We start from the raw sequence: 25,000 nt of genomic DNA on the forward strand, positions 1-25,000 counted from the left end.
TGCGGTAAAAGCCCGAGGGAAATGTCATGTCACTCATGTTGCCGTTTGACAAATCAGCACAAGACTTCTCCGGCACAGTGGCCCCAAATGGCACTTTAAATGTCCTTAGTGACACTGGCGTAGCAGCTACATGCACTTGGAGGAGGCCAGTAGCCTGTGACTGCGATGCGCGGTCTGCCTCTGATCTGGATATAGTATTAGTCACTTCACACTGATCTGCCTAACGCATGTTATCCTATTCAGAGGATAATCTGGGTCCACTGATTCAATTTTACACCACTGCAAGACTCTGGCCCCGATTTAAAAAAAAAAAAAACTCAAACATCAAAGTCCCAACGCTGAATCGAGTCCATCGCTTCAAGTACACCCAATTTAAGATTCTCACACGGCCCTCTGATCTCACATCTGGTAGGCTTGCATATCAGTGACAAGGCCTCAGAGTAGACTCCTCTCGCACAGCAGTAGCCTACTAGACATCACTTCAAATGTCCTCCATGACACAACTGTCTGTTCCACATTCAAAAATCAAATAAAAATGTATATACAACGTGGGCGTACTTTATGCAGTTTTCACAAGTTTGTTGTGCAAAAGGCAGATGTCTTATCAGTTACGATTTATTACAGCAATACTTACAGCATTTATTTAATTACTACAGTCCATAACATACAGACAGAGAGCAGTAGGCCTACTGTGATATCCCAAATGACTGCCTAACTATGGCTCCATTTCCTGAGTTTTGTATAATGTGGAGCTGTACTTTTTGTCTGGTAGGACCTGTGGCAGGCTGTGTCGGACCTTCAGAGTATTTTCCCCTCGTTTAAGTTTAGCCTACATTATTTGTTTAGACAAAAACATAGCTTATAAGCCTATGCCTCAAGCTTTTAAGCCATCCAATGTTATCGAACTGCCCGTGTTACTTGTTCGCAAAAGAAATGTAACCAGCTTGGTTCTCGAATTCAGAAACAGTGTTACAAATGAGGAGAATTTTGCTACACACATGAAAGCATTCTGATATTCTATCGAAGGTACAATTCCGCCTGAGGTCTCAGATCACTCACAGCCTTATGAAACAGACACAATGTAGGATAGACAATCTCTTCGACACAGCTAGCTCGTAATGTAGACACATTTATAAAAGTCAGTACGTTTAGTTCTAGCTGTGTGCTCACTGCTGCCGAACAGGAAATTTCCAGTGTTTGGAGAGAATACTGCGTTATGGATCAGACAGGCAAAGTATTGAACTATGTGAGGAAATGAGCAAACCAACGACTCGCGATGTTCACTGCGGAAACAATGGGAATTGAATATCCAACTGTTTTGATTTGATAGGGAACGGCTGAGTGTCTGAACGACCTAATTCCTGGCCTATCGCCCCACAAAAGCCCCCAATCACCCCCCTCCCCACCCTCTCGAATCATGTAGCTAGCAACAAAGCGCTGATCAATATGTTACTTTCAGTCAGGTAGCCCAACGCGACTCGAACGCACTGGACGCCAATTGTTTTCGTTGTGTATTGTGAACTGCAGTGAAAGCATTCACAGAACACGCTCACGGTTTAGCTTACCATCGGCCTGACTGACTTCCAATAAAAGGTATGGTCTCTCTCCCTTCCTCTCGCCCCCCCTCCCCTATCCAGCCCCCGTACTAATTTTCCCTCCCTGCCTCCCAGCTAGTTCTGTTGAATGTTCATGTCGCTCGAAACGTAATTGAATGCGCTCCCAACATAACCAAGAGAGAGCGTTACATAAAATCCTCTTCGCCCTTTACTCCGACTTCAGCTTCTTTGCAGATCAAAGGTTCTCACTTGAGTCCTTTTGGCTAACGGGCTAAAGCGTCACAAAACCTGGCTGGTATTATTTGTATTATCCGGAGTGTAATGTTACAACAAAATCTGAAACCGACCCAGACGCAGACTTTTTCATGATTAGAACAAGCAAATCCAAAAAGTCACTCACCACGACTCCTCTCCCAAAACGCGTGGCGTTATATTTCAGAAAAGTGCAATTATTTTTCCTCTTTCTCCACGTTCTGTTCCCCTACCCCTCTCTACACACCCCAAGAACCGAGAGTGTGTGCGGGGTGGGGGGCCTGGGTAACTGGAATGATCCCGTGCAGACGGCCAATTTGGAGAGGGGGTGATAGATCGCTGGCTTTCTTGGCCCCCCAAATTACATGTCAAAGAGAAGCCCCAAATTCCTCAAAGTTTTCCGGGCTCTCTCTGACAGACAGACGAAATTCTCGCTTCCAGCGGGGCACATTTAGCGAGTCTCCTGAGCTTCTACTCGCTGTATCCGGGCGCAGGGGCCGCCTCTCCTATTCCGCCATGTTGTGTCTCTGCGCTTGGAATGGGAAGCAGCGAGTTCCCGGGACAGGCCCCGCCCCCCCGGACGGTGCCGCGCGACATCTGGCGGTGGAGCGGGAAGCGCACGAGGAAAACTGGATCAACAAAAGGGAGTCAGCGCACAGGCGTCACACCCTTCACATACAGAGCGCCATCCTGTGGCTAGTCACTTGTTGAAGGCTGCGACACAAAGTAGCCTACAACTCAGATTCAGATAAACTAATGCACAGACCACAGCGTGAACAGCAGGATGGACAACTAGTTCTGCCCTTATCCAAAAAATCCTATAGGATTTCAATCACATTTTGGAATCCTACCGGTTTTGGTTCCAAAATCTGATTGGAATCCTATAATTGTCAATCCTATAGGATCCTATTGGTTCCAGAATCTGATAGGAGTTTTTGGTAAGGGTAAGCATTATTTGACAACTATTAGGCTATTCTTTTGACACTAACACATCTAAAATGTGCTGAACCTTTTGTCAGTCTGCGCATCCTCGACTGAACATCACTTATATTGTGTCTTCAACAATGTTGACAATGACTTGAGTGTCCTGTGAAATCTCATGCTAGTGTGTCACTAGTAGAACATTCCAGATGTAATGTCACTCTTTAAAAGGTCCCATTCTTCATCGCAAAGTTGTATACCAGAGGCATTATTACATTTTTAGGCAAATCATGAAACCAATTAAAATATGTAACCACTCTAGGCCTAAATGTCAAACTCTTTCCTGGTGATTTGGTAAGTAGGACATATCAGGGGTCTACGTAACTTCTCAGGCAAAAGGTGACTGATCTGGAAACCTAGAAACCAAGAAGATTGTCTTGCATGAGAGACTGCCCTAGTTAGACTGGCACATTAATTGGAGAACTGGACACTGATTGGTGGACTTGGCATTGCTGAGAAATAATCTTGCCAGTTATAGGTGTTCAGATTTTTCAAGAAGGCACTACATGCTTTGTTCTCTGTCTAATGCCCACCAGTGCAGAAAACAATTCTTTATTTGGTCGTAGAACTTTCGGGGTCACACAAAGTTAAATGTGAGGTAATCTATGTCAGCCCAACAAAAGTAATTTTAAAAAAGTGAATTATGAAAACCATACAAAGTGAAACGTGAGGTAATCCAAAATTCAGTCGAACAATCATTTACATATTATGGATTGACACTTTCTATTTCCTAAAAAGTGAAGCATGAAAAAACCACACAAAGTGTGTCAGTGGTATCTGCCCACTGTAGTTCCACCACTTCCTCTATTTGGAGCTTTGCCATTGAGTGTTGCTTCCTTACAGTGCCATCTTAACGATACAGTATCCTCCAACAGCTGATCAGATATGAATACATGATAACGTTGATTTCTTTCATTTAATTCTTCAATGCACCTGACTGACAGGTTCTTTCCTCAAGCTATCCACATCCTAAACACACATACAACTATAACTTGGCATACTACACTTACACAAACTTGCACTTTTTAGCCACTTCTCTCTCAATCTATTTATCAAATTCTTTCTAAATCTTTCTTCATCATTATAACATTTAGTTGGTGATCCCTTCCCACACCTCTGCACAGGAATGTTAAGCAGCTAAATGCCATTTCACAACACATTTTACAAAAGTACAAATCTTTGACTCCTTTTTGACTCAGTGAAGAATCTCAGGTGTTTCACACAAGTACCTTTATTTTTCACAAATGAATACATGTGGCATAAACTCTAAAAGCATATAAATAGCAGAATAAATACACAGAAGACATACCACGTCTTTCTTTTCTTTTCTTTTTTCTTTTTTTTTTACGGTCTCAATAATTAGTGCCTCGTCCGATGAGATTCAGCAGAGAGAATACAGTTGTATGGAATGTGGATGACGTTGTTCCAACCCTGTTAACTTGGCGGATATAAACGTAAGGAGGTTACGGTTGCTGAACTTTGTGCTTTTTTAGTGAAGGGGGGCATCTAAAGAGAGGCTTGGTCTGAATGTGTGTGTGTGCGTGTTCCAGGGTGTGTGTCTGCTGTTGCAGGTCCGGTAGAGGATCAGGCATGAAGGTTGGTGATGACCGCGCGGGTGAACTCATCGCTGCTGGCGTAACCTCCGAGGTCACCTGTGCGCACCTGTCCCAGGGAAAACATCTCATTACACACCTGACATCAGTGTACAGTATACGTATACGTACAGTACATGCACACACACCTACACAATACACACTCAATCTACATACTAGACAGCTATCTCAAAGTCACACATTGTGTAAAACACAAAAGGTATTTGCACACACTGACAGTCAGCCCCCTATTCATACACCCACACATGCAGTCCTGATAACCCTTCACCTGTGCAAACACACACACATACACACCACACACACACACACATACAAACACACACAAACTTCTCAACTACTGCATGTAAGGTTCAATATGATGATGAATACCTATAAAAAGTTACCTGTATTTTAAAATACAGTATATTTGGCTTAACTCTGCACTGATGCACCTTTAAACATTCACACTGAGATCAGGTTCCCAGAACCCAGTCAGAGGGCCTGCCTATCTGCCCTACACACACACACACACACACACACACCGTTTTATTAGAAGTCAGTAGCACACACACCGCTATCAGATCACACACACACAAACAAACACACACATACACACACAGACAAGCTTCAGAGTTAATTGATTGTTTATTTGACTGTTCAACAGCATGATATGACACAGGCAACAGCATGATCAACCTACGCTGTGGCCCCGAGATGATGACACTCACTGATGAGACTGACTCATGATTGCTATCGTCTCCGCACAGTGTTTTCTCCCAACCAATAAGAAACCAGTGGACCTCTACACTAGAAATGACCCCACATAGGAAACCGTCATAACAAAAAAATGATACATATCAATTTAAGACAAAAGCTTTTTTTTTTTTTTAAAGCGCAAATGCTAAAGCATCGGCTAGCAGCAATGTTACAGATAAAAAATATCCCTTAGCATTACGACACAGCGCGAAACACCATCAACCGATGACGACTGTTCCACTGTATTAACAGAGCATTTCATTGGACCAGCTGCCGTCCAATCAGAAGCAGTCACTGACTAGTTAAGAATGTTCTATAGGAGTTTCTATGGCAACAGCTAATACTGCGTCATTTGGTAGGCTACTGGTCATTGGCGGGGTGCCCAGTGATTGGACCAGTGATAGCTGGTGAGTGGACGATCAGGTACGAAAGCCCTGCGTAACGGATACCCCTCACTGGCTCAGGAGTCAGAACTGACCAGAGGTAGGAATGAGAGAGAGAGACAAAGAGAGCGAGAGACAGAGAGAAAGAAAGAAAGAGAGAGAGAGAGGGAGAGAGAGAGATTGACAGACAGAGACAGAGAGAGGAAGAGAGATTTCATAAAGAAATTGCTGGGAGAGTCTAACCCTGAGTTGAGGTAGTAAAGGAATTTCGGGGAGAGGAGGGGTTGTATGGATCATTACAGTTCACCAAAATAGTGAGAGAAAGAAGACAAAAGCAAATAGAAGACAAAACTAGAAGCAAAGCTTGAAGGCCAGTAATCTAAATGCATGCACGCACGCGCACATACACACACACTCCAGCTCTGCAAACAGAACACTGGGAGGGCTGCTGTACGTCACGGCTGACAGTCTGGTTCAGGAAAAGACCGACTGCAGATAGGATCTTTTACAGTGGCAGTGGAATCTGTGATCAGGGCACTGGCTTAGCTCTTCCGTTCCCTCTGACAGACTATAGCGCGCACACACACACACACACACACACACACACACACACACACACACACACACACACACACACACGCACACACACACGCACACACACACGCACACACACACGCACACGCACACACGCACACACGCACACACGCACACACGCACACACAGCAGAAATCTATCCGGTTGTCAGAAAATCCCAGCAGAGTATATAACAATGCAGCAGGTACAGGGAGTCAAGCAGACAAGGGTGATCTGGCAGAAGAGATGCAAAGAGACAAGACAGACAGACAGACAAGCAGTATAAGAAGGTACACACAGGACAAAGGGGAAAGGAGAGAGAGAGAGACACACACACACACACACGTGTGAGACAGAAGACTCAGAGAGAAGGGACAGAAGTAGAGAAGAGATAAGCAAAGGGAGAGAGAGAGAGAGAGAAAGACAGACAGACAACAGAGGAGGAAGTGGAAAGAATCTGAGCAGTGAGCGGGCTTATCACAGCACCGATCAGATCGCCTGATCCAGAGACTGTGGAACAATCAAGTCTTTAAATAGAAAACCGTTATCTAAAACCGTTTAAAGGTTCTCCTGGGCGTGTAATCATAGCAGAACAGGTTCTAAAAGGGAACCCTTACATCTTTTACTTAAACTGGGGTACTTGAGGTCAGTGAATGGTTCTTCTACGAGGGAGCCGAACCTAAGGAACCTTTCTCTCATCTGAGAGACTAGAAACACAAAATGGAGTGGAGGGTGGCATGGAACTCTTGTCCTTAACGCCCCAGTAAACTGTTTAGTTGAAGTACGCCTAGTCGGGGCATCCCAGGGGCAGATCCACGGCATGTGGCAGGTGGTCCGGGGTGTGGGGAGGGCAGGGGAGGGCAGGCAGGGGGGCAGGAGACGAGAGGAGACGAGGTGGGTGGGGTGGTGGGGACATGGGGTGGGGTGGGGTGGGGTCGGTTGGCTCAGTGGGCGCCTGAGGTTCTTCGTTAAACGGGCCGGTGGCGGAGGTTGGCCGCGACGGCGCGCACAAAATCACTGGTAGTGGCGTAGCCGCCCAAGTCTCGCGTCTTCACCTGAGGCACGCACACACACACGCACACACACACACACACACACACGACAACAATAAAGGGACGATGTTTAAAAAACGTTGGAAGGAGGATCTTGAGGGACACTGCTGCTAAGAAACTGACTTTTTGATTCTCTGCCAGTCATGTGCAAAACTCAACATCAGCTTCCTCCAACAGGCAACACACCCTTTTCCTGTTCCCTGAGACGCCACAGTGACACACACACACGCACTCACACACACACACAGCTCTCGGAGGGGGATGTGTGGGTGAAAGTGTTTGTGTGTGTATGAGTGAAGTTATGATGTCGGTCTGACACATGCAACTTCCCTAACGTGACTCAGCATCACAGCCTGATACTCAGAACCCAGACACAACACAAACACTCCATCTCTATGGAGACAGAGACGTAGCCATGCCGACGAGGTGATGTGATGTGATGTGGGTGCAGGAGGCCGGTAGTGGTGTTAGATCTGCAGACATGTTAGTGTCCTTCTGGCATGGCAATACCATACACTGCTGTCATCACCATCAACACACACATGCATACGTTGGGGGGGGGGGGGGGGGGGGTCTTTTTCGTTAGCATACTCAACGGCGTCATACACTCAGTCTGTGCAGTGCATTCATATTTATATTCATTTATTTAGCCTTAGATTAATTTAGATTAATCCTTTCATTCAGAGCAGCTGGTGCTTTTCTGAACCAGAGCAAGGGTAGAAAAACAGAAAACGTCTATGTTTATATTTAAAGATGATCAATATTCTTAAAGTGCAGTACCGTTCAAAAGTTTGGAGTCACTTAATAGATGTGTCCTTGGTTTCATCATTAATGTTGCAAATGATTGTTGTAGAAAGAAATTGCTGATCTTTAATGCAATATCTACATTGCCCATGTCTAGCAACCATTCATTCAATGTTCCAAAGGCACATTCTGTTTATTAATCTGATATCATTTTAAAAGGCTAACTGAGAGAACATTGGCAAACCGTTTTGCAATTATGTAAGCACATAATGTAATCTGAAAACTGCTGCCCTAATTAAAAAAAACATTGCAATTGATCTCAGCTGGTATACTGTATATAATGGACTGAAATGGAACATTTCTAAGTGACCTCAAACCTTTGAGCGACAGTGTGTATTCAGTTAAAGTATATTTGGTTGAAACCATTTTTTAAGGTAATTTCTGTGGCTTCACTTTTGACTGAATGTAAGTTCGCTGTGCGTGATTTTGACAGTCGTTATGTAAAACTGCAGAACTACAAGGAGTAGAATGAGCATGACGATGATGTTCCAAGCACATCCTGATTGGCTGGTGTCCAGATTAATGAAGCTCGTTAATCTGGACACGAGTAAGCGCACAAACGCATCTTGTGTACGTTGTTGATTAATGGCTTTGGAGTGGTCAATATCAAACATCAATGTGTTTTCGGTTCCCCAATTGGTAAGCTTACTTCCCATTCCAAGTTTCAAATGTGTTATCCAACATGGCATCAGTATGACTAGTTATGTTCATTCTACTGTTTGTAAGTGTGTAAGTTAAAAGGATGTAAAACAGAATCCCAGTCTCACCTTGCCCTGCTTGATGACCCTTTTAACAGCCTCGGAGACCATGTTGGCGTGATACTCCAGACTGGAAGAGAAGTCGCAGCAAAGGGGTTAGACAGTGGGGGGCGCTAGATACACACCCTACCCATTAACATGCTCACATCTGTACCGAACCATAACAACATGCACAGCATCTAATACAATGGCTGGTCACTTTCAGCACCTGGGGCCTGTACTACGAAGCGGGGTTACTGGCTTAGCTGGGTAACTTCGAGAGTAAGTTGATCACGTGTGGCGTAACTTCCCGGTTAACCCATACTACGAAAGGTGGATAGGTTTTAACCGAGGTATGCTGCCATGGCAATTTACGCTGCATCTCAAACCTGCTCCGAGCAGGTTATGATCTTGGTTAACCCGAGGTTTGCGGTTAACCACACCCCACAATGTCGACGTAGGCTACCTGGAAGATACATAATTGGAGCGCAAATTGTAAACGCCTCTCTTCGCAAGGCGAGGGTTTTTAAAGACCCCCAGAATCTTTCTCCATATAATATTCTCTATGAAAGATAGCCTATACATTCTCAGCCGAGGGAATTCGTTGCATTTGTCAGCTGATCGAGGCAAAGTGGAGGCTATAAGCATTGGCAATATAACATATTTTCATAATTATGAAATATTAATGCAAGCTATAACTATAGGCCTATAAACCTTCGGAATGTTTTTGAGTTCCATTTTCACCTGCTGCCAGCGGCACTGCCGTTGCATCTAAAATGTTCACAGGATAGGCATACACTAAATCAGTCAATGGGGCTAAACATTCAATTATCCTCTATTAATATTTATTAATATACATGGCATGCATTGTGTTGCATCTGTAGGACTCTTATGAACTCAAAATGTATTTATTTCAACACATTTCAGACATTCCGTAAGCTATTAATCCTCCGTAACAAATAGGCTATTTAAGGAACATGAAATAAAACTTTACTTTCATATATCCGATCTGCAATAGCCTACGTTGCCAACAGCCTTGTCTTGCTTTGCTTGCTGCCGACGTATTTGATGTATCGTAAAGTGGGTTTTAATTCCTCGCAACTTTTTATAATCATTGCGCATTCCTTATCCATAAAATAACGTGATCGTGTCATCATTAAAAGTGGTGATTTGCGCTGCAACCCGCCCATTTTATGTGAACGCGCACCAACTCCGATGAGGTTAACTCCAGTTCAACAAATCAACTTCTTACTCAGCGTCGTAGTACCGATTAACACCAATGAAGATAACCAGGTTTTGTCAACCCCGGTTTAGCAAAGTAACCCTGGGTTACATCTGGGTAGGTTGAGCTCCCTTCGTAGTACAGGCCGGCAGTTATGTTTATGTTATTTGGCGCTTTTGTCCAAACTTACAGTGTATGAACATTACGTTAGTTAAAAATAATAGTTTCAAATAAAGTTGAAACGCCTACATTAAGCATAATAATAATAATAGTAATAATAATAATAATAATAATAATAACTATGGCCAGTAACTATCACCATGTAACAGCCATGTCAAAAGTAAAGGTATAGCTGTAGAAAACAAGTGTGATTCCTGCACATAACATTCTAATCAATACGCTATACTGTATGTGTCTATATGTTTATGTGTATGGTACCTGGCAGACTCTTTTGTCCAAAGCAACTTACAGTATAACACATCATCACTGAAAAAATAATGTTTCAAATAGTTTTCAAATAAAGTTGAGTGTATTCTATGGGTCATAAACAATGTGCTACTTTCTATTTAATGTAGTTTTTGTGTGTGTGTGTGTGTGTATGTATGTAATAAGTGTGAGTGGGGTGGTGGAGTGAGAAGGAGACTGACTTGAGGTGGCGCAGCATGTTGGCAGCACTCAGTGTGTGTGTGTGTGTGTGTGTGTGTGTGTGTGTGTGTGTGTGTGTATGTATGTAATAAGGGTGAGTGGGGTGGTAGAGTGAGGAGGGGACTGACTTGAGGTGGCGCAGCATGTTGGCAGCACTCAGCGTGTGTGTGTGTGTGTGTGTGTGTGTAATAAGAGTGAGTGGGGTGGTGCTGTGAGGAGGAGACTGACTTGAGGTGGCGCAGCATGTTGGCAGCACTCAGCAGCATGGCGGTGGGGTTGGCGATGTTCCTGCCCACGGCCTGGGCAAACGGGTGCCGCGCTCCCTGAGGGTGGCAAACCACAGAGATCCTCACTCTGAGCCCAACATATCATTAACAGTCATTCATTCACTCACTCATCCATTCATCCATTCATTCATTCAACATACTAATCAATACACAGTTCCCAGAGGTATACTACAGAATTCATTCATCCATTCAACATACTAATCAATTTACAACTCCAAGAGGTGTACTTCAGAATTCATTCATTCATTCATTCAACCAACCAATTGACAGAGCCATTCTGTTATTTACAGCATATCACAGCTTGCACTCTAACTAATAGCCATGACATGTCCCATTATGGTAACGCAGGCACTTGGTTTCCCACTATGGTAACGCAGCATGTCAACACGTCTGCCATGATGGTCATTATTACTAGATAGCCAACATGTTTGGAAACAATCCGAAACAAAACGTCACTGTCACTGAAAATGTCTTGGGACTTCTGACAGTTCACCACAAATTATTTCCAGACAGTTATATTCGACAGAACAAACAGAAGCTACATGGGAACGGAAAACAAAACGAGAGAGCAAAGAAAAAGAATGAGAGAACAGATATAGTGGGCACTGACCACCTCATTAAATAGTAAAGAAAGAGACAGAGCGAGAGAGAGAGAGAGAGGAAGAGCAAGAAAGATAGAAAGAAAGAAAGACAAAGAGAAGGAAAGAGAGAGAGAAAGAAAGAAAAAAAGAAGACAGACAGAGACAGAGAAAACCAGAGAGCGAAATTAACAGACTGGCCACTGATCGTCTCAAACACAGCATACTCAGGAGAAAGCGAGACTGGGGGGGTGGGGGGTGAAAGCCAGAGAGAGAGATAAAGAGACAGAGATGAGCAGGCTGGGTACTAACCGTCTCGAACACGGCGTACTCGGCGCTGTAGCTCTCCCCGGGAACCACCCCGGCTCCGCCCACTAGCCCAGCTGCCAGGTTGTCGATGATGTTGCCATAGAGATTGGGCATCACCAGGACATCAAACTGGTATGGGTTCTGCACCAGCTGGGGAACAAGACATTAGGGGGAATCAAATACAATCCGGGCTCTGTATCACACGCACGCACGGTAGGGTCGGTAGGTAGGGTCTTACCTGCATGCAACAGTTGTCGATGATGATGTTCTCGTACTTGATTTTGGGGTACAGCTCAGCGACCTCAGCACAGCACTGCAGGAACAGGCCATCACCCAGTTTCCTGTACAGGAACAAGAACAGATCAGTGGAGCAGTAGCACGCACACACCACACACACACACACACACACACACACACACACACGCGCGCACACACACACGCACACACACGCGCACACACACGCGCACACACACGCGCACACACACGCACACGTTGTACTCACATGATGTTGGCCTTGTGCACGGCGGTGACCCTGTTGCGGCCGTTCTTGGTGGCGTAGTCAAACGCAAACTTGGCGATGCGGCGGGACTTGTCACGAGTGATGATCTTTAGACACTCGATCACACCGGTCACACTCTGTCATGGGAGAGAAGGATATGTAAACATTATACAGCTCAGAACACCACCAATGGATCACATGTCATGTGTGTGTATGTGTGTATGTTTATGCATGTATGTGCGCATGTATATATGTGTGATTGTGTGTGTGTGTGTGTGTGTGTGTGTGTGTGTGTGTGTGTGTGTGCGTGTGTAAGTGTTTAAGTGTTACAGTAGATGGCTTGTACGACAGCTGCACAGTATGCATGATAAGTAAAGCTCCCTCCAAACGTCTAATGGCCTGTGCAGACTACACGATTTCAGCCCGATTTTGCCACGATTGTGTCGTGGCCGACAAATTTCCATTGTCGGGTCCGACTATTCAAAGTCGGGAATGACGTTCAAAGGGGGGAGCGTCTTGTAATCTGACATGTTCAACGACCCGCGATTTATTGTCTGCGACATTCTACGACGTTACGACCAAAAGTCTAGCATTTTTGGGGAATCTCCTACGACTCCCGTGTTGACACTGTGACGACACAGGACGAGAAGACTACGATAGATGATCTTGTAATGTGGCCACTCTTGCGGCCAAGACGCTTCAAGATTTTGTGGTTCTCTGATCACCTAGTCTGACATGGTCAATCGTAAAAGATAATCGTTAAAGTCGTGTAGTCTGTACAGGTCATAAGAGACGCGCTGGTAAGAGATGCTAGGTAGAGTAGGTTTGAGTATAATTTTATCAGATTTATCAGTTTTGTCTGATACAGGTGCTGAACTGATGGGTGGCTGAACATGTGCTGACTTTTACTGGAGCCTGAATCAGTACCAATGGTCGGCAACATTAAATTGCTTATTTTGATTGATAAGACGAATTTAACCGCACGGTCGGTCAAACATGATACAGTTACATATGTGTTATTGCATACCTCCATGTGTGTGTGTGCGTGTGTGTGTGTGTGTGTAGGATTTTACCTCGTGCTCCAGGGAGCTGTACTCTCCCTCGGTCTGCTCGCGGATGATGACCAGGTCCAGGTTGTTGTGGCGAGTGCTGTAGCCGGGCAGGCTCTTCACGTGGACCACGTTGGCAAACAGGTCCAGCTTCCTCCTGCACACATATCATGGTTTGTATATTATAGTATTGTTTATTTGTTGATTGAATTGACATTGTTGCTTATGTTTGCTATTCTCCGTAATGTAGCCTTACTAGTATGCCACTGTTACTGTTTTATATTATTGAATGGGCATTATTGTTTATTTGCTATTCTCCTTTATTTTCACTGTTTATTTTCATTAGGCGATTGGTTGAATTGACAATGATGTTTATTATCGCGATTCTCCCTAATGTAGTCTGACAAACTTTTAAATTGTTGAATTAATGTTTTTATTTGTATGTCGCTTTGGACAAAATCCCATAATAATAACCATAACCATACACACAAACAGGTCACTACAGGTGCCCTTGGTACACAGCTAAACACAGACTCTTAAAGTAAGCGTGATGATGATGATGAGATGGGTAGAGTACCTTAGCCTCATCTCGTAGGACGCCAGCTCTCCTTTGAACTCCATGGGAGTGTGAATCTTTCCTGTGGACACACAAAAGTGGACACAAACTCTCAATATTATTCAGGATTCCAACACAATCAAAAACAATTGCTATTGTTCACTGACTGCCTCTACAAGGACTTAAATCCCAGTTATGGGATCCAGGATATGAGACTTCCTGGTTTTGATCATATTCAAAATATGGCATTCATATGAAATTCATTGAACACAGAGCAGCCTGGTAATTGATATCCCTGTGTACATGATGATGGATCCTGTACACAAGGAATCCTGATACTCATGTGAACCAAAAATAAAGTTAATTTCGAAGTACTTCAACTATAGCATAAGCAGATTTCTCAATTATCCGTGGTTCTGAAATCGGGAAGTGATGATGTTCACATACAGACACAAAACCAGGATACTTCAAAATCATCACCGGGATACTGAAGTGCATGCAAACACAGTGACTGTTGTTCTCTGAGCTCCCTATGCCTGGCTGTTGGCAGCTCACCTTTCATGGCCACCCTGTTGGTCTTCATGGAGGTCAGCACCTGGTCCAGCTTTTCCTCACTGGCCATGTTCTGCACCTCGCTCAGGTGGAACTCCTCAAACTCTACCGGAACATCACCAGCCTGCGGAACACACACAGCATACACACACACACTCAGAGTTAGATTAAGGGTAATGGGGTAATGAAAAATTAAAGTATGGATGACTTTGAAAGTTAGGATGAGGCAAGGCTAGTTAATCTATATAGCCCATTTCATACATTCATAATAGTGATTCACGTACACAAAAGCAAAGAATGATAATATATAAAGCATAAGAGGGCAATATATATTCTTTACAAATAAATACATGTATGTGAGTGACAGAGAGAGACTTTTTTGTTCACCTTGAAGACCTCCTTGACGGCAGTCATGAGCTCGGGTCCGACGCCATCTCCAGGTACCATGGTAACCTTGAAGGTGCTGTCAGCACGAGCTGGGGGCGCCTCCGGGACATTGCGACAGGCGGTGAGGCTGAGGGCTCTCGCGCTCACTGGCTGCCACAGGGGCACACTCGCACCCTTCAACACAACACGAGATAATTATCCATCACCTCTAGAAGAGTTTGTAGACTCAAACTAATTTGACATTAATTTGACAGGGATAACGCTATCACCTAACTCAACTGACGGGAAAAGTGAATAAGCTTGTTCGATATGGACAGTAAATTGGCAGACGCAAGACATAAGTTCGCAGAACCGAAGACAGGCAGCAGCGGAGTCAGCCCCGGAATGCAGAGATGCTTTTGCATCACCACGGCAGATTGAATGACAAACACGCCGAGGTTAACGCGAATTTAGCTGCTGAGTTGAAATGCCAAACCTCACTGGCATAGCGGAGCAGGACAAGTTAGCTAGCAGGTTAGCCTCATTAACAACGATTTTGTAGAGGACATCCGGTGAGATGCCACAGACCATGTTTTGTAGGCCCTGCCATTAAGAATAAGACCATATTATAATTTATTTTAGATGACACAATTCCACACAACTGTGGCAGATTCGTGGCCTGTCAGTTGAAGTATTTGGCAGCCCTCACCCGCAGCTAACGTTAACTAGCAACCAGAAACATCACAGAGGTTGAGGTGCTTTACAGTAACTAAAACGAACGCTGGAACGCTAACCAGAGAAGACATCTACAAGTATCTCTTCACACTGCCGGTACTTTGTCAGAAATTTTGATATTTTTAGAAACTGGCTCTCCATCGGAACTCACCTTGACCAATGTTACAAGACTCCGTCTCAAGGCAGCAGCCATCATGGATACAATGCGGTTTCTAGGAGCGCGGGGCCAAGTGCGCAAGCGTCTGACGTGACAGTAGGAAGTGCGACCATATATGGCAGCTGGTTGATGAAGGGATCAACTTTCCTGTCTCAGGACAAACTAGTTGCCAAAAGAAGTTCAGGTTGACTGCTCAAGTACAAATAACTTCACTCTGAAGGAATTTAGATTGGACAAAGATTTTTGATCAGCCATAACATCTACGTTAATAACCAAATCTACTGACCAATGCTCAGTCACTGATTATTTTAATAATAAATCAAGTCCAGTCACTTTAGTCATACCATAGCCTACATAAAGAGTAGGCCTATGTTCTGCACTCTTTTCTTAATCCATAATCATCTACTTTAGCCTATATGTTGTTTTGGTGTGTCAGTCAGAGGGAGATCTACTATCATTGGACACTTCATCTGTATGACACACCATCCAATCAACCATCACTGCCTGATCTGCACTCCGCTCTCTTCATCCTGAGCAGAGAGCATTCATAGACCCTTTCAACTGCATAAACATAGGCTAAACAAACATGTGCGTTCGACATTTCCGGTGGCACAGACAACAACATTGAGCTAATGGTAACTTGGGAACAAACAAAAAAACAAACAAACAAACAAAACAAAGTCAAAAGTCTCGAGTTTTAAAGGCGACATTTTGTAGGGCGTTACACTAAAGTTTGATTCATTTTAATTTTGAAGTATCAGCGTTGGTTTTGCTATCTGTGCAAGGAAGAATAACGTACATGAATATTGAGGATAAGTAGGTCAAACATATTTTCATAGAATATGCACAGCGTCGCTATCTGTGTGACTCACCAAGTACCCTAAAATTGGCATTTAATGAATAGACTCAAGGGTCGTCTGGAAAACCTGGCCAGGATCCAATTAGCCACAGGCTACAATGATTAAGGAAAACTGCCACACTCTTAAAAAAAAGGTTCTTGGGGTGCTATACCATGCAGACTTTCAAAAAATCTTACGGGTTCCTTTGATGGACCCTTCAAAATGGTTTAAAGAACCATTTAGGGGTGCCATCATGGGTGCCATATAGGCATGGTTTTTAGTTCTATTTTAGTTAGGCCAAAGATCCTTAAGGCGTAGCAAGATACGTCGTCGTAGTTCATGTCTATGGGCGCAAAACGGGGATCACTTCCTCTGCATAAAGAGGCGCGTCATTGCGTGTCAGACGTATTCATGGGTTTCATCAGGTCCCTTTCCACAGGTGTACAAAATCAAGCACTCGATTATCAATGCTTGATGATGTTCCAAAATAATCTTGCTGCTCTTTCAAGCCCTCTACATTTATTAGTTCTAATATGGAAGTAACACACACAAAGCATACATTTCAAGGAATTGAATAAAAACATCAATGGAATAATGGAAATATGTCGCTGCTCTCATTAAGTTACCCCAGCGCCATCTGATCGTCGTTAGCACAAATCAGGATTTGGTTCAGCTGGCTGGCTATATGTTGTCAAGGTAGAGCGTACGTAGCAACCGGCCAATAAGCAGAATAAACAAGAGGGGCACACCTGATATAAAGTCGATTTTCTCCAGACGGGAATGCTCAAAAATGCTAAAAAGGTACCTGAAGTGGTCAGAAGGGGTTGAGGGTCATGAAACCTTGCCCAAAATTCACATTCCTAACTCTAGAGAATGGAGATTTTAGCATATAGTTGAAATTCTGATCTATGTCCATAGACTTCAATGGAACAGTTGCTGCCTCTGCTCTGCATAAAGGGGGATTTTGACCCCCCCTCTTGCGATTCGGGTTCCAGGAAGTGGCTTCTCATGAAGTATCTTGCTCCGCCCTTAATTATCTTTGGTTAGGCCTACAGAACTGAACCATCTCTCTGCAGTGGGCCTGAGCTGTAACCAAGCGCCACAAGGGGGTGCACTTTTCCAACATATTACGACACATAGTGGCATCTCTGCTCTGTCCTTTTCTGTAAGCAGTCCCACGGTCCACTGATACTGCCCGCTACCAGCGCCCATTTAGCAGATCACTGCATCAGATCAGGACACACTACCAGGACAGAGATGCATGTGCTTAAGTGCATAATCTCAAGCCCGGGGGACACTCTGAAATACCGCAACTTATGTATTTTTAGCCAATGAAAAGTCTCTGTTGAGGCCCCGTGTCCTTCAGTTTGGACCATCATAGTCAGCCAACTGATTCCATCTACTGGGCCACTACCAGGCCACTACCAGGCCACTACCGGGCCACTACTGGGCCATTACTGGGCCACTACTGGGCCACTACCAGGCCATTACCGGGCCATGGAAGGAAGTCAGTATTTGCCGTAACACTGCTGGGATGGAGAATGATTTAAACTAACCTCTGGGATTTCACTTCATTTAAAAAAAATGGTGGCAAAAATCAAGCGTTTATTTTTGTGTAGGATTTGCATGCTGATAGGCCTCTTACAGTGCAAAAAATAATAGGTAAGTGTTATTAATTAAGATAAAACAATCTGTTTGGTATTGTTTTTAGTATAACAGACTTAGTGATCTCTCGAAAGATCACTTTGACTTAGCCTAATTTAAGAAGACTTTGACTTATTTTAAGGATTCTTATCAAGACAAATTTGTCAAAGTAGGCAGACAAGTGTGCTAACACACTGGCAAACAAATTTGCTTGTGTCATGATGAGACATCTAAAAATAAGTCAAATGATTTTATGAGAAAGCTCTTTATCTCCTACTAAAACAATTCCAATTAGATTTTTATCTTGACATATTAATAACACTTGATTCGGTTTTATTAGATGAGCAGTTTTTGCAGTGTAGCCTTCAGACAACTTGTAAAATATGCATCTGCTGCTCATTCCAATATCTGTAGGCCTACACCTGAGATACCATATAAAACACACCAAGAGAGGTGTGCCCATTGTGCATTGGGATGTCGTTTTAATTAGCCCTTAGGCTTAGCAATGGCTATAGATGACAAATTTCCGAATTTGCCAAATTTCTTCAGTAGCCCACGCCCCTGCAATGCCACACCACATAGCCAGCGCATAGCCAACGCAGCAGCACAAAAAGTGGGCTTTACACCAAGGCTTCTTTATTTCGTACTATGATAATAATAACAAGCCAAGACTACATTTCCCGAAATGCTTAGCTCATATTTAGGAAGTGTCAGTCCCCTGCAGACTGTCTGTGGGTTCTCGGTGATGGGAGGGGGAAGTGGTGCTGATGCAGGACAGCAACGCCAGCAATACTTTGCGGTGAAACTCTGGAACAGCCGCCGCTGTTTGGTCGACTAAAGAGACGAAATAGCTTTACCTCAGTTGTTCCATTGGATGGTTGTTACATTTTTGGGTGTTATTTTCAGTCATCTTTAAATGATCGAATGTCATGGGATCGATTTGTAATTGATAGGAATGGATAGTCGCAATTGAGTTGATCTATTTGTTGGATAGCGCAAATGGACGGCGTGTACTGATGCGAGGATAACGGGCATTAAGAAGACACACCAACATTCATGCATCGTTGAATTTTCTGTAAAGTTTATTCGGATATCTGTCCGCAGGATAGACTGAGATGGCGGATGCTGCCGAGTGCGGTGTTAAAGTAATGTGCCGTTTCAGGCCATTAAATGAATCCGAAATCACAAGGGGAGATAAATACATACCCAAATTCAAGGAGGACGACACGGTGGTTATAACAGTAAGTTCCGATATATTTTATTATTTTGACAAGACTATTATTCTGGGCGATTGAGAGATGCACATGAGCCGATGACCAAACCACCAAGCAGGGCGTCGGACGGCTGCGTTCTTTTTCCCAGGCGTTACGCATAGCGAAAATGTGTGAACGCAGCAAGTCATTTGGCAAACACATGGTTTGGTCAGCAGATAGACCGATACATTGCTGTAAATAAACTATTATAGGTTAATGACTATGTGTTAGGTGCGTTTTGAAAATTGCGCTACCTGGAAATTATTGCTTATTCTGGATTTGTCCTCGAACCTGTCATCGTCTTTGTGTTACCGATGGAAAATTGGCCTGTTTGATTTAATGCTTCACACAACCTTGCCGAGTACATGTCGTCATGCAGTATTAGGGTGCCTACATTGTGACAGTCTGCCCAATAATTTGTGTGATAGCCTACTCTTTGCTATTTGAGCCATATCTGTTATTACCGGAAGCAATCATTGATTGATATGGCCCAGCAATTTATTTCGTGTGTGTTAACGTTGACGAAGAACGGGCTTTCAATGCAGTCATGTCAGGAGGCCGGAAAATATAACTTGAGTTCATCTCTTCTATCATATGATTATTGCCTCTTCATTTTAGTTAAGAGCTATAAGGAAGGAAGCTTACACCCATCTCTGCCAGATTGCATCCTCATAAATTATTTGTTCCTTCAACTAATGGCGTTGAGACTCCTTGTGTCTTGAATGTATTGAGTTGTATTTTCCAGAATGCAGCAACCAGTTTGCTGTTTAATGTTTTCAAAAGGTGCCTTTACTGACTGTTTTCCAAGGTGGGCCTTACAGGCCTGTCTGTGATAGGCTACTGGAGGACAATGGCATTTCTTGATGATGGATGACTTCACTTTTGGAGCGATGGTTCAGTATTGTCTTTACATTGCCTGGAGAGTGTCAGCAGTCTCGTAAGCCAGAGAACAGTCTACAGGCCCAGTTCAGTATTTCAGAGCGTCTCTGAATTTCTGCCATTTGTTGTGGAAGTACTGCACATGTGATGAAGTGCTCTGAAAGGTCTGATCCAGTTTTTTATAATGTCACTGACTGACGTTTATTCTGAAAAGTAGGCTTGGTCGTTGTTTTGAGCGGCTTGGCTGTCTGGCTCGGCTGTGTATGTGTATCCTGTGTGTGTGTGTGTGTGTGTGTGTGTGTGTGTGTGTGTGTGTGTGTAGGTGTGTAGGTGTGTGTGTGCGTGTGTGTGTTTATGTTAATAGTTGAAATGTTCTCAGTGGGATTTTTTCCCCCCTGCAGACTTCATATTGCTCCTGCGTCAGCATTGAAGCATACTGAGATCAGCGTCTTTCCAGAGTAATGTTTGGCAGAGTGGCTGTGCTTGATATTTCACCCTTGATTTAAGGTGTATTAAGATCGGTGAGGTATTGTCACTTTAGCTAAAGCTGTTACAGTAATTGGTTATGATGCCAAGATGAATGCAAGCATGCCATTATCCATTCTGCATCCAGATCTATGGCGTGTGTGTGTGTGTGTGTGTGTGTGTGTGTGTGTGTGTGTCTGTCCACTGATTCATTTATCAATGAATTAAAAGCATGATTGCAACTTGCAGTTCAGGTGGAGACTGGGGAATCAATATCGGTTTCCTTTCTTCTAAAATGTGTCACGTCAGCCATGTATATGAGCCATGTGTGGGAAATTACTCAAGAAAACCCTAATTAGTGGATCTGTCTTTCTGACAGAGGAGTCCATGTGTGGATCGTTACGCCCCTCTCGTGGTGCCATCCCCAGATGTTCAAGCTTGTGGTTGGGATGTTATAGGCTCCCTTTAAATTAGGATACGGCTTTATGGAAATAGAAATGGAAGGCTTAGTGTTTTGCTTTCAAGATGTTCTAGACCTCTGCTGTTTAACCCAGTTCTAGGCCGGCTACAGTGATGTAGGCCTACTGTAAAGCATGGATCATATTTGATATAGCAACTGTCAACCTTTCTCTCTCTCTCTCTCTTTCTCTCTCTCTCTCTCTCTCTCTCTCTCTCTAAGGGAAAACCGTACGTCTTTGACCGGGTCCTGCCCCCTAACACTGCCCAGGAACAGGTGTACGATGCCTGCGCCAAACAGATCGTCAAAGGTCAGTGAGAGGGTTAAGGAGCTGGGCTAGCATGCAGTCGCCTGAGAAGTTGTGGGTTCAATACCCAGCTTTCACCGTTGTGCCCTTCAATCTTCAGAATAATAGTGACTGAGGGAAGTTTATTTTTGTTTTCAGATGTCCTTGGAGGCTACAACGGGACCATCTTTGCCTACGGGCAAACCTCCTCTGGGAAGACCCACACCATGGAGGTGACCATTATGAATTGCATCTCACAACATCACCCAGTAACAGCGCTTATGTAGAGTACTGTACTTAAGCCATATTTATGGAGGGAACCAAAGGCATAACAGGTAGCCAGCCTACAGCAGTAGACTTAAGTCTACAGTAAGTATACATACTTACAGCGGGCAATACTAAGAGAGAGCAACTTAAGCAATAGGCATAACATGACCTAGTTACAGCAGCATTACAGACTCGAAATACTGTACTTAGGCAATACTAATAGATAGGCTAAAAGAGGACTTCAGTAAGTCACTGAAGAAGAGCTTTAACTTTGAGCATTTTTGATTGAATGTTTTATTGTTGATTTTGTAAGGTGACCTTGAGAGTCAAGAAAGGCACCCATAAATAAAATGCGATATTATTATTTTTATTATTATTATTACTATTATTACAGTATTAAGTTCAGGACTAGTCTTCATCTTATCTTCAGGTCCAGGACACAAGCTCATTAACGTGTCCTTAGCAGGGCAGCTAAAACAGTGAACTATATTGGCTGCGTTTATGATGTTTGGTGCTACAGTTACTGCTGAGCTCATCTAGTCAAGTCAAGTCACTCTATTTGTATAACACAATTAAAAACTAGAAAAGAACTCAGGGAGCGCAGACTTCTGCCAAGCGAAAACATAACTGCCTCCTGGATCCAGACGGTGACAGATCACTCCCAAAATGTAATAATTTCTTCCTTGGGTCATTTCACACCTTCCCTGAAAATTTCATGGAAATCCATCCATAACTTTTTGAGTTATCTTGCGAACAGACAAACAAACAAACAAACAAGCAAACAGACCCCGATGAAAACATAACCTCTTTGGTGGAGGTAACAATAGAGTTTACACAAACTGGTTCACAGTTTATGAAGTTGGACAGGGTCAAATTAAGATGAAAATAAACAAATATCATCTATTATGGTTACTTCCTAGAAGTTCCTACTGTATAAGAAGTGGTCCTAATGTCTCCTCTCTGTCTTCAGGGCAAGCTGCACGACCCCCAGCTGATGGGGATTATCCCTCGTATCTCCCATGACATATTTGACCACATCTACTCCATGGACGAGAACCTGGAGTTTCACATCAAGGTGAGTCGAGTGAATCTGGTGAGTCATCTATATGCTTGCGTGTAGAGATGTATGATATTTGGAGATTCAAACTCGATGGTCTTGTCCTCTTTGTTTCAGGTTTCATATTTTGAAATATATTTGGACAAAATAAGGGACTTACTGGATGGTAAGCTCTTCATCTTTTGTATGGTTGACTTTGGTGTGTGATAGTGTGATGTGTCTGCTTGAGTTTGATTATAATAATAAACATGATCTCCCTGTATAATGACACTGAACTTTTTTTTTTTAGTTTCAAAGACAAACCTGGCTGTGCATGAAGATAAGAATCGTGTACCCTATGTGAAGGTGAGCTTTGCTGTTTAGTGTTTAGAGGAAGATTTAAACAGGATATCGCACGGTGTGTTATTTCAGTTTAGGTCTAGTGAGAATCTCATTATTCCACTGTTCACTAGAAATGATGAAAACATTAAGAAGTAGATCATATCAGATCATTTACTTCATATAGACTGTATGAGAACGTAAAGACACAATATCTCATCCTTAGATAAGCAGATTAGTATAAGATCTTGTAAGAATAAGATCGTCTGTAAGATTGCATAGAGATGAAAATTGAATGAAAACGTGTTCCTGCAGGGTTGCACAGAGCGATTTGTCTCCAGTCCTGAAGAGGTGATGGATGTCATTGATGAGGGAAAAGCCAATCGTCACGTTGCCGTCACAAGTATGACTTCACTCTCTCTATCTCTTTAAAAAACGTATAGATGGGTAGTTTCAAGACATGGGGAAGAGCTAGACATGATACAGTACATGTCTGTGTACCTCAAAATATGTTGAATAACTGCATTTTTTTCAGATGTCCACCCCAAAACAACTGTAACATTGGAAGTACCAATCAAAAAATTGTTACTGACAAGCTACCATGAACATTTTTATTCATCATGTAATCAGATTAAGCAAAAATAAATATGGAAAGAAGAGAGTTTCAAGAAGGTGTCATTTCTAGACCTTTTGAAATTAAGTGTATATCCTCTCTGTGAAAGTACCCATGTTTTTATTTATTTTATGCGTTAAGGTTTTCAGGTGGGCTGTGGGATATATATTTTTTTGTGTCTAGTGTTTGCTCTAATAGATATGTGTTGTGTGTGTGTGTGTGTTTGTGATTTCCAGACATGAACGAGCACAGCTCCAGAAGCCACAGCATCTTCCTGATCAACATCAAGCAGGAGAACGTGGAGACGGAGAAAAAGCTCTCTGGGAAGCTCTACCTGGTGGATCTGGCAGGAAGTGAGAAGGTGAGGGAGGCACCAGACACTGTTATTTATTTTACATTGATAATGTCTTAATGAGGCACTACTACATATGGAATTAAAGAGTAGCCTTCATATATAATTAAAAGATTAAATATAATTAAATAGTACTTATGCTACTTCATATGAGATTAAGATGTACATAAGTAATGATAGTCTATATGTAGAAATACCCTGTATTGTCAGTGAAGTTGTTGGCCTCTACATATTGATAATGTCTTAATGAGGCACTACTACATATGGGCTTAAAGAGTAGCCTTCATATATAATTAGCTTCCTCAATCAAATAAATAACTTTATAAATAAACCAATAAATAAATAGATAAATAAATAACGGTACTACTGTTTCAGTGCCATGTAACATTCGGAATGGGATCTCAACAGTGCAGAGCATGGCAGATCAATGTAAATGCAATTGATGAACACAGTACTCATGCTACTTCATATGAGATTAAGATGTATACATAAGTAATGGTAGTCTACATGTAGAAATACCTTATATCCTTGTAAAAAGTTGCTGGCCTCAATCTGCCAGTTTGGTGAGGGCCAGAATTTCCCATGTCAGAAGAACCTTCTGGAAGTTCTGTGTTCTATATTTGTGTTCTCCTGCGTTAATGATGTCGACATGGAGAGAATAGCAGTTTCATCACCTTGATGTTGTAAAAACGTTTATAAAACTCTAATGGCGTGAGTGTGTGTCCTGACGGTGTCCTTCCACTGGTGTTTATTTGCTTTTTAAGGTCAGTAAAACGGGAGCGGAGGGAGCTGTGCTGGACGAGGCTAAAAATATCAACAAGTCCCTGTCCGCCCTGGGCAACGTCATCTCAGCGCTGGCCGAGGGCACCGTGAGTACCCTGGACCATCATCTCACCCTCTGCGTCTCTTCCTCTCTCCTTATCTATCTC

General features: G+C 43.2%; 3 protein-coding genes across 4 annotated transcripts in view; 1 reads left to right on the forward strand and 2 right to left on the reverse strand.

The window, feature by feature from the left end:
* Positions 1-2,326, reverse strand: part of LOC134071787 (uncharacterized) — a 19,424-nt gene extending 17,098 nt beyond the window's left edge. Inside the window, exon 1 of the mRNA XM_062528629.1 lies at positions 1,957-2,326. The gene's annotated coding sequence lies outside the window, so the exon portion shown is untranslated. The remainder of the gene's footprint in view (positions 1-1,956) is intronic.
* A 1,670-nt stretch (positions 2,327-3,996) lies between these two features.
* On the reverse strand, positions 3,997-15,709 carry idh3b (isocitrate dehydrogenase (NAD(+)) 3 non-catalytic subunit beta). Of its 2 annotated transcripts, none has more exons than XM_062527625.1 (11): positions 15,636-15,709; positions 14,771-14,944; positions 14,387-14,507; positions 13,853-13,913; positions 13,300-13,432; positions 12,230-12,363; positions 11,966-12,068; positions 11,731-11,877; positions 10,782-10,876; positions 8,717-8,777; positions 3,997-4,451 (listed from the first exon to the last, which is right to left on the reverse strand). In XM_062527625.1, exons 1-11 carry the CDS (start codon positions 15,678-15,680, stop codon positions 4,374-4,376), a joined length of 1,152 nt encoding a protein of 383 aa, XP_062383609.1. In that variant the 5' UTR covers positions 15,681-15,709; the 3' UTR covers positions 3,997-4,373. The 2 variants fall into 2 exon arrangements, with proteins under 2 accessions (XP_062383609.1, XP_062383608.1); XM_062527624.1 differs by lacking the exon at positions 3,997-4,451 and adding an exon at positions 5,008-7,148.
* A 3,204-nt stretch (positions 15,710-18,913) lies between these two features.
* Positions 18,914-25,000, forward strand: part of LOC134071413 (kinesin heavy chain-like) — a 25,198-nt gene continuing 19,111 nt past the window's right edge. Inside the window, exons 1-9 of the mRNA XM_062528121.1 lie at positions 18,914-19,365; positions 21,401-21,488; positions 21,624-21,697; positions 22,702-22,806; positions 22,906-22,954; positions 23,078-23,133; positions 23,422-23,509; positions 23,956-24,080; positions 24,836-24,940. Of these exons, the coding sequence (XP_062384105.1) occupies positions 19,240-19,365; positions 21,401-21,488; positions 21,624-21,697; positions 22,702-22,806; positions 22,906-22,954; positions 23,078-23,133; positions 23,422-23,509; positions 23,956-24,080; positions 24,836-24,940 (816 nt within the window). The 5' untranslated portion in view covers positions 18,914-19,239. The remainder of the gene's footprint in view (positions 19,366-21,400; positions 21,489-21,623; positions 21,698-22,701; positions 22,807-22,905; positions 22,955-23,077; positions 23,134-23,421; positions 23,510-23,955; positions 24,081-24,835; positions 24,941-25,000) is intronic.

Source organism: Sardina pilchardus, chromosome 23 (genome assembly GCF_963854185.1).
Source record: "Sardina pilchardus chromosome 23, fSarPil1.1, whole genome shotgun sequence".
Taxonomy (NCBI): domain Eukaryota; kingdom Metazoa; phylum Chordata; class Actinopteri; order Clupeiformes; family Clupeidae; genus Sardina; species Sardina pilchardus.